The 15155-nt window shown below is 43.3% G+C and overlaps 1 protein-coding gene across 1 annotated transcript in view; it reads left to right on the forward strand.

The window, feature by feature from the left end:
* The window catches only part of SLC28A3 (solute carrier family 28 member 3), a 304012-nt gene that overhangs the window by 177778 nt on the left and 111079 nt on the right, over positions 1 to 15155 (forward strand). Inside the window, exons 4-5 of the mRNA XM_078677411.1 lie at positions 7227 to 7318; positions 13137 to 13326. Of these exons, the coding sequence (XP_078533537.1) occupies positions 7227 to 7318; positions 13137 to 13326 (282 nt within the window). The remainder of the gene's footprint in view (positions 1 to 7226; positions 7319 to 13136; positions 13327 to 15155) is intronic.

A 15155-nucleotide genomic window follows, 5' to 3' on the forward strand; every position in this document is an offset into this window, starting at 1 on the left:
TCCCACGACGCTGGGTGGGCTCGGGGCTCCGTCCTTTGAGTCATATTTCCTTGCGGCACAGCTCCAATGGCTGTCGTACTGGACGGCGGACCGTTACCCTCAGGAGACTGTCACCTCTACCGGCAGAATCGCAGCCCCGGAACTCACCCGTCTACTGCTCCCGGGCACCAAGCCACGGCGCACATACCCCCTCCAAGTGGCGATAGCGCGCCGGTGCATGATGCGGATCCACCGAATGTCCCCCAATAGACCTCCGGACTCCCCGCTATTACCACTGATAGGCAGCCCCAGGCAAGACTCCTACTTCTCGGCTCCGTTCTTCACCGAGTGGTCGCGCTGTGGCATCACGGATCTGGAATCGCTCTTTGAGGAAGGCCAGATAAAATCACTTGACCGCCTGACCGCTGAATACGGGCTCCCCCCGGGTCAATTCCTCAGATATCGACAGCTGATTGATGGATACCGGCCCCATTTTAATCTTCGTACGGGTGAGCCAGACACGCATCCAGTAATACACGCTATCCTGCGTATGGGGGTGGGACGCCACTTAGTCACCTGGCTATATAAATCCATCCGGGAACTCTCACACGCTCCCCTGACGACCTTGCGAGCTACATGGGAGGAGGACATAGGTCATGCACTACATGACTCTGAGTGGACTAAGGCGCTTGAGGCCCCCAAACGCGTCTCTAGGAACGCCCGCTTCAAGAACATCCAATACTACATCCTACACAGGGCGTACCTCACCCCAGCGCGATTACAGAAATTCTATCCCTCCACGTCATTCCTATGCCCCAGATGCTGCTCCCCTGCTGCAGATTTTCGCCACATGTTTTGGAGCTGCCCTGACCTTCATCCCTTTTGGCGGGCGGTACACGACACCCTGTCGGAACTGACAGGTCTCACTACATTATCCACCTGGGAGTCTAGCGCATTAGGCATCTTTCATGTCCCTAAGCAAGACCCAGTGCATAGACGCTTCGTGTCCTTAGCGCTCCTGTTAGCGAACAGATGCATAGCCATGCGCTGGCGATCCCCGGAGGGTCCCCCTATAGCAGCCTGGACGGGGGCGGTCGGTAAATGGGCGGCGGCGGAAGAGGATGCTCTTAGAGAGGAAGAAGCCAGGGGCGCGCGTAAATTTCCCATATCCATGGAATGGGCCATGCTCCTCCACAGCTTCCGACAGTCCACAAGTGTTAGTGACCCACCTACTCCTCCCCCCCCCCAGCCCGAGAAGACCAATAGCATCTACCTGGTGTCCCCCTCCCCCAGAGCAGGCTCCTGATTGGCTTCCCACCCTTCTGAAGCGCAGGCTGATTAGCTCCTTGGGGCCCCCCCCCCCTGACGCCCGTCACCGGTATCCCCCTGCTTCGACCATGCTGGCGCCCACATGCTTCCCTCCCACAGTTTTGTCCCCCCCTGTTCTCAGGTAGCACCGTTCATGGACAGTACAGACCCCGATCCAACGCCCTTGAGACGGGAATTTACATACCTGTTATCATCCACTGTCCTCTTGGCTATGCAGGTTCACTGTCTCCCAGCCTGCAGACATGGTTGCACGATCTGTACTGATTAATTGAGGAACTGTATATTTGCACCAGTTGTATAAACCAAAAAAACGTTGCACGCATGGCTGAATGTTGAGGCCACGTCAGCAGATTATTTCCACTGTACCCGTTTACTTTGATGCAACAATAAAACAAATTTGAAAAAAAAAAAATGAGTATGTGCACTATTTCACCTGGCCGGTTGCTAGGCCAGCCAGCCCTTGTAAGTTCTGGCGATATTAATGAGCACTTCTAAACATCCACTGTAATCCTAATACCATGTTATGCAGTTTGCAATGCTAGAATCAGGCACTTTTGCAAATGTAAAACAAATTCAATGCGTAACCCAACAATCAGGCACTTTGCAATGTAAAAATAATGCAATGCATAACGCAACAATCAGGTACTTTGCAATGTAAAAATAATGCAATGTGTAATACAACCACCAGGTACATTGGTGTGCAGAAATAAGGCAATGCGTAATACACTAATGAGGTTGTTCATTATGCAGCAACAATGCAATGCGTCCTACGACAATCAGGTAGTTCGTTGTGCAGAAATAATGCCATGCATCATACTCTAATCAGGTAGGTCGTCATGTAGGAATAATGCACTGCGTAATACACTAATCAGGTACTCCGTTATGCAGAAATGATGCAATGTGTAACACGACAACCAGGTACTGCGTTATGCAGAAATAAGATAATGCGTAATACACTCTGGTACCGATCACGGTGCCTTAGCAGGTCTCTCCGCCACTCCTTCTGACTCGCAGTCAGCCTCTGTCAACAGTTGCCCCCAACACGGGTATGGTGTGACAAAAAGTGCAGCTTCGCACTCCGGCCCCGGTACTGCCACTCCCTTGGCAATACGGGCCACAATACGAGCCGAAGCAGAGGCTTGCGCTGCTGGAATGAGAGAGAGGCCTAGAGCGTCTACCTCCGAGCCTGAACCCCGCCTCAGGAGTTGACACACGTCACCTGGGGAGCGTAAACTCACTCTCCTCACCTCATCCAGTGACTTGGGCCTCCAATGCAATCTTTGTGAATTGGCAACGGCGGACCCAGGCCAGCGGCTCAGCTCCCCCAGGGCTGCTGGTCCGGGCCACTACTGCTACGAAGATCTCAGGCTGCCACAGGGCACAAGCACACAGTGTCGCTGAGACTCCCTTGAGCTTCGGGTGCATCAATCACCGGGCACTCCACATGAAGGTCTCAGGCTGCACGAAGAACACGCACACATCGTCGCTGAGACTCACTTTAACTCCGGGTGAACGTTAACAAGGCAAGCCTCACGAAGGTCTCATGGTACACAAAGTACACGCACACAGCGTCGCTGAGACTCACTTGGACTCCGGGTGTGCACGATAACAAGGCAATCCTCATGAAGGTCTCACGCTGCACAAAGCACACGCACACAGCGTCGATGAGACTTACTTGGATTGCGGTGCACACGATAACTAGACAATCCTCACAAAGGGTTATGGCTGCAAAAAGCACATGCACAGAGCGTCACTGATCTTCGCTTGGACTCCAGGTGCCCATGATCACAGGGCACTGCTTATGAGGGTCTCAGGCTGCAACAAGCACACACACACAGTGCCGCTGAGACTCTCCAGGATACTTTTGTGTTCCTGAGTTTCCGCAACAGGGAGCCAGTTCACCTCGGGCCCTTGGGGATAAGTTACTTCAGGACACAGCAGACAGCAAAGTCCCTTCAGCCTTTCCTTGGTTAAAACAGCAAACTGCAGGCCAGCCCCAGAACACACAGCAAGGGTCAGTCCTTTCCTTCAGTCTCTTAAGTTGTTTCTTCCTTGGCAAAGGTTCCTCTTGACCACAAAGTAGCTCCAGTCTTTTCCAATCTTGATCAAGCCATTCTCCAAAGTTCAGGGGCTTCAGCTCTCATAGTTATATCCCTCAATTGTTTTGAAGTCTTTGTGTTCAGGGGCACTGACCTCTGTTCAAACCAGTTCTGGGTGCCTCCCTGCCAGTGACACCTTCTTCCTTTGATTAGTGGGGGTCTGGATTCTCAATCACTCAGCAGGAGATGGGACAATTGTTTCATAGCAGGAACCCAGGCCTCTTCACCTCTAGGGGCTACATATCCCCCTACACTCCAGATGTAAGTCAGCCTGTTGTTGTCTCACCTCCTCCCCTGGGTCAAGACCCAGATCGCTTTCAAATCCAGACAGTCAATCCACAACCAGGCAGAGACACACAGAAATGTTAGAGCACAAAGATCCAGCCACTTCTAAAAGAGTGGCTTCTAAACACACAATCCAAACGATGTATTACATTGTGAGTTTAGGCACACTAAACGTCACCTCTCCATCTTAAGCCTTTGGGAAGACAGACTGGAAAACATATTACACAGCCTTCCCATGCTATCCTATGGGCAAGATGGCCTTTCAACAGTCAAAAACGAAATGGAGATTATTTACCTGTCAGGACATCGTACACACCTTAGTACATGTCCTACCTTTCACATGCACTGCACCCTGCCCAGGGGGTACCCTGGACCTACCGTAGGGGTGTCTGAAGTTCATAGAAAGGAAGAGTAAGGTCTGGCAAGTGAATGCACTTGTCAGAACAACATGGCAGTTTAACAAACTGTGCGCAGGGACTGCAGTGGCAGGCCTGAGTTCCCTTTTTAAGACTACTTGTGTGGGTGGCACACTTAGTGCTGCAGGTCCACTAGTAGCATTTGCATTACCAGCCCTGGCACAAATAGTGCACTTTACTAGGGACTCTACTAGTAAGGCAAACATACCAGTCATGGACAACCAATTATCATTACACTTTATACAGGGAGCACTTGCACTTTGACACTGTTTAGCAGCGGATAAGTGTCCAAAGCATCTAACTTGGCAACACCATGTCAGAAAAAATGTCTTGGGGGAAAGCAAAAAGTTTAGGGCACTTTAGCCAAAAAGGGCCAAGTCCTACAATTTGCACTTTACTAATTTTGTATTGCACCTTTGAATTTTTGTAATAAATCTATATACATTTTCTAATCCTGTCCTAGAGTGAATTGTTTTCATCTGCCTGGCTGTTGCTGGTCTCTTTATCTTTCATTGGCTAATAAGATGAACAATTCAGGAGCAAATGTTGTAGCCTGCTGGCAAAGTGAATCTTTTCATCCTGATACTTGCAGGAAGAACAATGTGAAAAAGCATACATTTATGCAATGTATTATAAAGTCTTTTTTTTCTTCTGGTGAAAAAATAAATCAAGAATACTTGCAGAATATTATAGCATTTGTATTTTAACAGTACAAGGGCCAGATGTATGACCCGCCAATTTGCGAGTCGCAAATTGAGATGTACAACAGTGTCTGAGCCACTGATTGCAATTCCCAATTGGGTCGCAAATTGCATGCCTCATGCATATTAATGAGGCTGTCGCAATTTGCGACCCCATTGGGAATGGCTGGCACTCCCAGGGATGGTGGCCTGCTGGGTCAGCAGACCACCATGTCTTGGACTGCTTTTAAATAAAGCAGTTTAAAAAAAAAAAATGCAGCCCATTTTCATTAAAGGAAAACGAGCTGCATTTAAAAAATAAAAATTAAACTTTTCAGTTTCATTTTTTAAGGCCAGGCAGTGATCCCTGGGACCACTGCCTGCCCTTAGAAAATATTTTTAGAGGCACTCACAAAGGAAAAGGGGTCCCCTGGGGACCCATGCCTGTTTGCATGTGGTTAACCACCCTTCTGTGAAGGGTGGTAAACTGCGACTGTTTTGAGACCGCTTCAGGAGTCACTATTAGGAAGGGATGTCCTTGTAACGCCCCTCCCTAATAGCGAGTCGCTAATCCTATTTTGCAAGTCGCAAATTGATTTGCAACTCGCAAAATAGGATTAGTACATGGGCCACACTTTTTTTTTTGTGGCAAATGGGTCTAAAATCCATTTGCGCCCGCAAAAAAACGTTAGTACATCTGGCCCCAAGTGTCTTGACAGAAAGCAAGGGAAATGTGTTTTTATTTCCGTGCTAACAGAATGTTATGTATTTAAACATGTCACCATTTGATCTGTACAATCTGTATTGTGCAAAACAGTATAAATGAACTTGTGATATTGTCTGCTGTTGCTCTTCGCTTTTCTTTTTGGAGCCATTTTTGCTGGCCACTTCACTTGGATTCTTTTCAGATCATTTTGCACAGTTACTTTATTGTTGCCAGAGCTAATTTCAAATCATATTATTGCTTTGGAGCTCTTTTGTTTGCCAGCTACCTTTGATTTGCTTGGCACAGTTGCACTGCTGGCTGATTTTTAATTATCAGGCTTGCTCGGCATTTTGTTACTTTTTCTAAATAATTCGACTTTTGAAGTATTTCTTTTTAATCTGGCGTCCCTATTGTTTCCTTAGAAAATTCATGTGCTGTGTGGAGTTTGCATACAATTGATTTTCTGTTTTGCATTTTTATTTGCTACATTATTCTCGTAATTTTAATTGAATAAATCTAAATATAAAAAGAGCCTTTTGGTAAATTAGTCATGGCCTAGTTTTGAATCCACTTTGCCTTCTAGTGGTCCTTCAGATTGTCCCTTTTTGATAGAAGGAAAACGTCGACAAATATACCAATGCCTGAGATATGCCAATGCCCAGTGCTCTTGCTTATCCTCTGTAGTGTGTGGAACCATATGATCTGCTCTGCCAGTCGGAGCCTACTGGGTTTACCATAGGTTTGAGCACAATTTTGATTATGCAGGAGTAATTGGAGTAATTTCTGTAATTCTTTGACACGGAATTACCGATAATTCCAGGATTACTCCCCCTTCCTTCATTAAGAGTAATTTTGGGGAAAAACCCGTAGCGAAAGCATATTTAATGAGCGTGAGCGGCCGTTAGCACTGGCTATGTTTGTTCTGCTGCATTTTGTGCTGTTTCTTAGCACAAAATTCATCCTTGCTTCCATGCATTTTGCACTAAGAAAGTAGCACTAAATGCCGCTAGTAAATTGGGGGAAATTCCTACCCCAAGAGCATACTTAACTCACTCTTTGTGTTCTGTTGCTTTTAGCACTATTTTCTAGTGCAAAATGCATCCTTGTGTCTATTTTTAATGCCATGGGGCATTTTTGCGTAAAGAAATAGTGCTAAAGGCAGTATTACTCTTCTCGCGTAATTAATTTGTAATCTCGTGGAATTCTTAGGTTGTTCCACTTGATTAGGATACACTGAATTACATAAATTATGCCCACCCTTGGTTTATACACATACAGCGCATGTGTTGCCTGATCCAACAGCATGGTGGGAGAAGACGAGGCTTACCTATCTCCAAGGAATTCAGCCGAGATTTTACCTGCTTCTGAAACTTTTAGGCATATGATGCTTCTCCACTAAGCAATGTCCTCCTCTATATGTATCTATCTACACTCATATTTTTCACCATTGTTGGTAAAAGACCACATACGAAGGAACATTCCTCATTCCAAAAGAGAATGGTCACTCACAATAGCGTCTACTTTCCGGCCTTTCTCTTTACAAAGCAGACGACTACAGTGCAAAGAAAGGAAGGGAGCTTGTATGTTTGTCCTTGAAACTTTTCATGTAATATTTTGACAATAATGCTAGGGACTTCCTTGTATTCTTTGACTAATTAACCTTCCATTGATTTTTCGAGTAGCATTTATTTCTCCAGCTGACGCTGACGCTCCTTTCTCTTGCTTTCCACAGGTGTCTGGAGCAGAAATATGACGCTGTGTGTGATTTCTTCAAGAAGCATAAAACCATCATCCGGAGAATTATCTATGCAATTTTGATAGCAGGTATATGAATTGTATATGTTTTTCCTAATGTTTTCCATGCACGCAGTGTCACTGCGGAATTTGGTGCCAACTGTGCCTGTAGAGTTCCCAGAATGTAATGGCTTGATCCCGGGTAACGTAGGGGTGGTTCACATTCCTCGGAATGTGACGTAGACTCAGGTGAGAGGAAGAGGCAGATTTTTCAGTCTCATATCATGTGTTCTTCTGGCATTGAAATCCCCTCGGGCTCCATGAGGCCTTTGTTAAACATTGGAATGTTGGTGCTCTGGACTTGTACCCGTCGTTAGAGGTCCGGAGCACTTCACTGTTTTAAATGGAGCTCCCAACATTCCAATGTTATAATGTGGCGGAGCACATGGTTTACAACTTCATGAAATCTCATAGAGTTTCCCAAGCCCATTGAAATCATCTCTAGCTACATATAACCAAGTACGTACAATATAGGCCTCTAATGATTTTTTACATGTTTTGCGCATATCAGATGACCATAAAATTCTCTACATATGTTCCTATACCGTCTCCTCTTAGTGCTGCCTCTCTTTTATTCTCTGTCCCGTAGGTTTCAGTGAGCCTGAGATGGCGGGTGATCGCCTTACATGATTGCACTCTTCTACTTAGAGCAACCGTATTCTCTATTTACAACTTTTGAAGACTATAGTCCCTTCAGGAAAGCACTTAAGACATGCCCATTCTGCTGAAATTAGAACCTTGCGATTCTGTATTACAGGCTGTAAGCTCATGGCGCCAAGATGCTCCATGATCACGCTGGGATGGACAAGTACTGTCCCCACTTACATTACCACCAGTCAGATCAGCAACACTATGGCTTATTGTCTATTCTACCCTATGTTACATCCTATGTGCGTAAGAGACGATCCAGTGCTCGTGTTGCAGCTCTACAACCCTGCAAGTGTGAAGGCATTTTGTTGAAGGAATATTGCTGTTATCTTGAATTAAGGGCATGCTAAAATATGCTAGTCGTTGTAAACATGTGTTGGGTGCTGCACTTTGAACCTAATGATCTCTAGCCATAGCATTAGGGAAAATGATAAATTGCTGATTAGAAGACAACTCTTCTAGTAAGGTGCCTCCCATGGTCTTACCTCTGGATTCAGAAGAACAAACCCTGGTTAGAGTCAGTCAGTGAATTTCATCGGAGATCTGAAGACGTATACGTAAATGTATCCTGCAAGAACCAACAAAACCTTTTTTCTGAACAGTTTGACCCCTTACACTTGTTTCCTGATTAGCAGAGGGGTTACCCCTCTTATCTTGGGGAACAAAGGCTCTAGATTGTGGGACTTTGGTTAAAGGCAGATCCTTCATTACATACCTTTACTGATCACCTTTTATAAAAGCTTAAAGGAATACCTGTTAGCCAGACAGACCTCTCCCCCAACCCCCAAGGAAGCAAACTCAGATTACTGCTTAGAGCCCTACACATTTGCCTGAAGCACCATTTGTATTTTTATAATGGCCTCCTCCCTGATGCCACCTTGGGTTTCATATATGGTTGGATTCAGTGCTTAAGTTGAGCTGGTGGCTTCTGATGCTCAGCACCGGCACTCAATCATCAACACTGGCGCCTTTTTATGAGCACCAGTTAAGGACACATTAATTTACAGGATGTTGAACCAACAGCGAGACTTGAACCTGCCTCCCCAGCTTCAAAGTCGGCAGCTCTGGCTACTACGCCACATCCTCTCCTAAATTTCATGGTTAGTAGTTGGTTGTGTTTTAGGAGAACTGGGCTGGTGCAAGTTGCCTCTTGAGAAGAGGCCCAGCACTTATTCTTTTACAAATAAACCACTGGTCGGATTGATAGATACTGATAAATCCGCCCACCAAATCTGGTAGTTTCCCTCTTTAGCCTCCAGTTGGTCCTTCATTTTAACCCTTTGACTACTAGAGTTGTTCTATAATTTTTCACTTTGGGATATCATCTTCTCTCAGTAGTGCAGAACTAAAGCTGTTGTGTAAGCTTTTTTCTACATGAATGCACTGAAAACCTTCCCATTATAACATTTAGCACCTCTTTAAATTACAAGAAGTGACAGACTGAACCTCTTAACAAAGATGGATTGGTGCCGCCTGCGTACAATTACCCTATGGTACCATTTCTAAGCAGTACCCTTTGATGTATATTATTGTGAAATAACTCACAATTATCTTACTTTCTGAAGATGGTTCAGTGACAAACTATCCTGTGAGTTAATTGTGTTATAGTGAAATTCACCATGTAAATAAACAAGTTTCCAATGAGAATTTCTTCTCACTATAATATTTACGTTGGGGTTGTCATAAAAGGTGGACTATACTTGTTGATAAGACTGATTAAAGGCAGACATACATTTGTAGGTATTGTGTTAGCCAAGATCTTATGATTTTACTAAAATGATATGTATAATATACTTTAGGGGGCTTTCAGCAAGCCATCCTTATCCATTGGTCTTTTTTGTCATTCAAATTTTTCTGCACTCAAAACAGCATCGGGCAGTGGGTAAGTCAGCGTCAGCCATCCTCTAACTTCACTGTGAGTGACAGCATTCTGCCCTTTCTCAAGGAGCACATCAACACACAAAGTAGTTGCTTTCAGTGTCATGGACTTCATTGGCAATGTGCGCTTTTTGTGCTCAAAAGTTTTTTTGTAATTTTTAACAACTGCTCTTTTTTTGTAGATCATGGAGGCATAGCAGCTTGCCCAACAATGAAGTTTTGCAATGACAAAACAAAACACGCATTAACAAAGCCTAAAAACTGGCAGCTAATGTGAGACCTGTTGGCTTTGCGAATGCCTGCTGTTAAATTGACTTTAAATTTAGATTAAAACAAAGATAAGTTTGCCACGCTGCAATAAACTTTCTGAGTAAGCGATATCAAATTCAAATTTCTATATGTTAGGAATTGGAGAATCTCCCAAGAAGACTAAAAAAAGACTTACCTTGAGGCAGACATATTCACTGGCAGTCGAAGTCTATTTATCCAATGGCAAAACCTAACCAAATCTCTACTAATCATGCTAAATATGCACTTAAGAAACATGCTATAATTCTGTATGCTGAGCAGCAACTAGACTTTCCAAGGTAGAAATAACAGGTTTCACACATGATCAGCAAGTTAATTCCTCAACTGAATAGTGTGTGATCAAATTCTGAGGTCAGTTATAGTGTTATATTGAAAGTAAAAATAGTATATTTTCTCACAACCACCGCCAATACCATTTCATTATAGACACCAATGTACAGCATAGAGTATATTGTTATGCAACACAACTTGTTGATTCAATGGATTGATTTCAGGTGAACTAATATAGCGTGCATGCACTATCTTCTCCAGTCAATCACCATATCCTCTGAAAGTATAGAACTTTCTGGTGCTCATTTGATGTCTATATATCAGCCATAGACCTGTCAAGCATTTCAGATTACAGATCTTTTAATGTATACCTTTGACCTATGCTTTATTCCTGAGCTGCTTTTCTAATGTCAATGGAAGTCCCCAAAAAGAGACAAAGTGTAGAATCCTAATCCAAGAAAGCATCATTCAAAGCAATTCTCCTGAGAATTCCTCAGTTACACTCATTGCTAAATATGCCTACATTCTACACACACCCTCAACAATTCACCACACAGGGTTCAATCAATAACCACATGCTACGTTCTTTGACTGTCTATGTGCATTGGAACAATTTCTTTCAACCAGTCAGAATCAACCATTCAGACTATATATATATATGTATCTACACTATTTTCCACAAGTTCTCTTCAAGCTGCCAAAACGCTAGTTGTGCACAGTTGAGGCTGTCATAAAATGCTTTTAGGACAGCTCCTTGACATCAAAGGAATCCACAGCACTCCGGTGCAGGAAAATTAATTTATTAAATGTGCTGTGGCACAGACATATACGCCAACGCGTTTTGGTGCTTCCGTGCACCTTGGTCACTACGCTGACCATGTTACACAATACTTACAATGAGGTGTAACCATCGTAGAAGGACATCACAGTATCTAAATATTTGGCCGCCATCTTGGACTGGCTTACATTGCTTTCTACAACCAGTAATTCATAAATTCAAACAATAATGCTTTGGTTTCATCTATTGTAAATTCGCATTCATAAATTACAACCAAATCCCTACTAAGTCTCTGTAAGTCAGACTCAAATTGATGGCAATCCACTTTTTCTTATTATGTGCTTTTCCTTCATACCATCTTTAAACCTGTTTATACTATTGTGTCAAAGTGGGCTTTGCATCCTTTAGTGTGATGCGAATTATCCTACTGATTGGCCCATACTACTGCTTTTCTTTCAGCGACTAAGTTATAGTATAATGCAATATTAAAAACAAGTATTCAAACTTAAAACAATTTTTCATTCATATTTATAAACATAATATCCTAACTTTATCAAACCAGCACTGCTGCTGCTACTCTCCCGTAGAAGTAGTCTCTCTACTTAGCCACCATATGGTTTCATGTTTGTACTAAAACAGCTTGTCCACCTGTAAATGAAAAGAGAAAATATAAACATATTCATTAAAAACAAAACATTCTAAGCTCAAATTTTAAATCTTTCACATAGTCACTGAACTAGCAGCATTGATTCAAGAATAAAATGTATAAGTGGACACAGAGCTCCTCATCAATGTTCAAACCTACTGGTTCATGCAATCCATTTCTAAAATGTAACTAGATTCAAGTCTTCTCAGCTCTTTCTCTCTGTCCCCTTCTCTAGATTCTTTTGAGCACACTGTCAATTACACTGTATAGTAAACCTCTGTGGTCCCCAGCATGTGTTATGTGAAAGTGCTGGGCCCCTGGTTAGCAGCTGTCATTGTTTTTTATCATTCCAAAATGTTGTAAGATGCATTTATGCACTGGTAAAAGTGTGCTCCTCACATACTATTTAGGGTAGGGACAAGATAAGGCATATATAGCAAATTCAGTTTTACAGGTCAAATTCTTCATTATGTTTAAAGCTTTGTCAAATAGGGTTTTTAGTTCACTCAACTTTTGGCCATTTTTACATGCTTTACATTTGGTACACTTTTTACAGCCCGGTTTTGGTCAAAGCCAAGTGTGTACTGTAGATACTACTTCATTCCTGACTAACAGGTCTATCCTAGATGTCGCTTTTATGTACGTTACCTGTAGTTTGTCCGGTACGATATTCCCTATGATAGGATCCTTCTTAATTAAATGGCAAAGCTTAGAGAAGGCTTTCCTGGGCCAGCCACAATACATTTACATCAAGTAACTTGATGCTAAGACACTTATTTGACCCTTTACCTACTCTTATTTGACCTCTTGTCGATTGTTGCTACTACTTGTTCTCCCTCTTTAATGTGCTGACTGCTATTTTGTTTGAATTTATCTTACTACTTTCTTCTGTGTTTTTTCTTTAAAACTTGCCTCAGTATTCAATGCAAAGACAGTCTAACTCCCCATTCTATTTTCTATAAAGCACAGTGACACCTTCTTCTATGTCATTTAAAAATGCAAAAAAAGTAACTAAATGCAAACTATATGCCGGGCCTGGTGGCTTAGTGGACTAATGCGCCCACTGTAGGGGCATGTGTTTGACCTTATGGTCATAGGTTCACATCCCAGCTGATCCTCTCAGCCTTTCATCCTTCTGAGGATGATTAAATGAGTATCATTGAGTTGGGTAACAGTAAACATCTGTTATTCAGCGACAAGAGACCCTTCTGGGTGAACGTGTGTTTTACAAAAATATCAGCAACTTCCAGACAAAAAATAATGGTATTACTATGATAGAGTTGTTAAAGTGCTCTACATCACTCTGTGGTCTCTTGCAGGTTTCTTTGCTTTGGTGATCGCGGCATGTGTCCTGGATTTCCGACGAGCTCTAGCTCTGTTTGTGTTAACTGTACTGGCCCTGTTCTTCATTTTCTGGGACTGGTTCATGGACAAATATGAAGCAAGAATTGTGAAATGTTTTTCTCCCTGTGGGAGATTTCTAAAAAAGCATTGGTTTTGGCTGAAATGGTAAGTGAATAGAATATCACTTTCTGCTAGACTGCGCAAAGAATAAAATTCCCAGCAAATAACATATATTTAAAAAGTTTATGTGACCCAGAGCGATCAGACGCACTTAATACGTGGAAGCTTCGTTTGTGATATGAAAAAAATTGTAAAAATCGTTTACCACGCATGCGATACAACGCATGCCTTTACAATGCGGTCATTTCAATGACCGCTTTGTTACATCGCATACTATTATAATGCAAGTCATTACAATGACTTGCTGTAGGGGGCAGAAGGTGTTGGATTTAAAATCCAAAACTTTCCCTACTGTTCCACAGACTGGAGTTAGAGTAGTAAATTATATAATTCCAAAATCCAGTGCCTCCCCTACAGCAAGTCGCTGTAATTACTTGCGTTGTAATGGTATGCGATGTAACAACGCGGTCTGTGCAATGACCACATTGTAATGGCATGCGTTTTGAACGCATGCGATGTAATGTGGCCTATTCGGAAAAAACATAGAAAAGCAGTGTTTGACAGCTTAGGCATGACATACGGAGTCCTATTTACAAGCCGCTACCCAACAAGAGCGTCACGTTTGTTGACTCTCCGGTGGCGCTCTATGCTAGCCCATATTTACAAGGCTGCACTATGCCACTTTGCGTCGCTTAACACAGCCTTCTAAATATGGCCCTCTGCAAAGCAGTATTCTGCAGCAAAGGGGCATGCAATGGGTATTGCTGTGGGTGTTCCTCGCAACACCCACAGCTTTTTAACACTGCGCCAGTTTTACAGGGATCGGTAAATCTGAGGCGGCGCCAAAAACTAACGCCTTTCAAAAGGAGGCATTAATGTGCTGAGAGGAGTAGTAATACTTTTCTCCTTGTTTTTTGCTTTTTCTGCAGCACACATGGAAGGAGCAAAACACCATCATTTATTATTTTTGTCAGGAAGGTGTTCGTTCCTGCACAAATACAATCATGTTACACCATGGTGTAAGTGTGCCTGTGTTGGCGGTTTTTTTAGCGCCGGAGCAGGGGTGAGCACAGGTATGCGCTGTATTCTTGATACAGCATTTCCCTAAGTTTTGAAAAAATTGTTTGGGGCACCTCGCTGCACAAAGAATCTAGGGCTAGATTTAGGTAATTCTATTTTACCACTTCTTAAATACCGAATTTTACCGATTCGGTATTTAAGAAGTGGTAAAATAGAGGGGGATGTAGGTATTTCTGAATCGGTAAATACCGAATCGTTAAGATTCGGTATTTTAATGCCCATTGATTCCTAAGGGCATTGAAGCCCATAGGAATCAATCGGCAATACCGAATCGGTATTTACCGATTCGGTAAATACCGATTCCAGCAAGGGTGCAGGGGGTGTCACTTTGACACCCTCTAGCACCCCAAATACAGGCATGTGCGCCATGTGGCACACAGACATGCCCTAAGGGCATGTCTGTCTGTCACATGGCATAGGTGTGCATGCACAGATGTGCATGCACACCTGAATTCGGTATTTTACCACACAATAGGATTGTGTGGTAAAATACCGAATTCTGAAGTCCTGTAGCACTGTAAACAGTGCTACCTACATCTTGGATTTACCGATTCGGTAAAATTACAGATTCGGTATTTTACAGATTCGGTAAATTTACTGATTCGGTAAATTTACCGAATCTGTAAAATGATGCCCCTACATCACAAATACCTATTTACCGGTCGGTAACGGCCGAAATCGGCCATTACCGGTCGGTAAATGGCCTCCTACATCTGGCCCCTAATGTCTGGTACTGAGCTGGACAAGTATATGGTGTTTACAATAGGTGTCTGCCGCTCACCACCAACCTCATA

The sequence above is a fragment of the Lissotriton helveticus genome, chromosome 2_1, assembly GCF_964261635.1.
Source record: "Lissotriton helveticus chromosome 2_1, aLisHel1.1, whole genome shotgun sequence".
In the NCBI taxonomy this organism is placed as follows: Eukaryota; Metazoa; Chordata; class Amphibia; order Caudata; family Salamandridae; genus Lissotriton; species Lissotriton helveticus.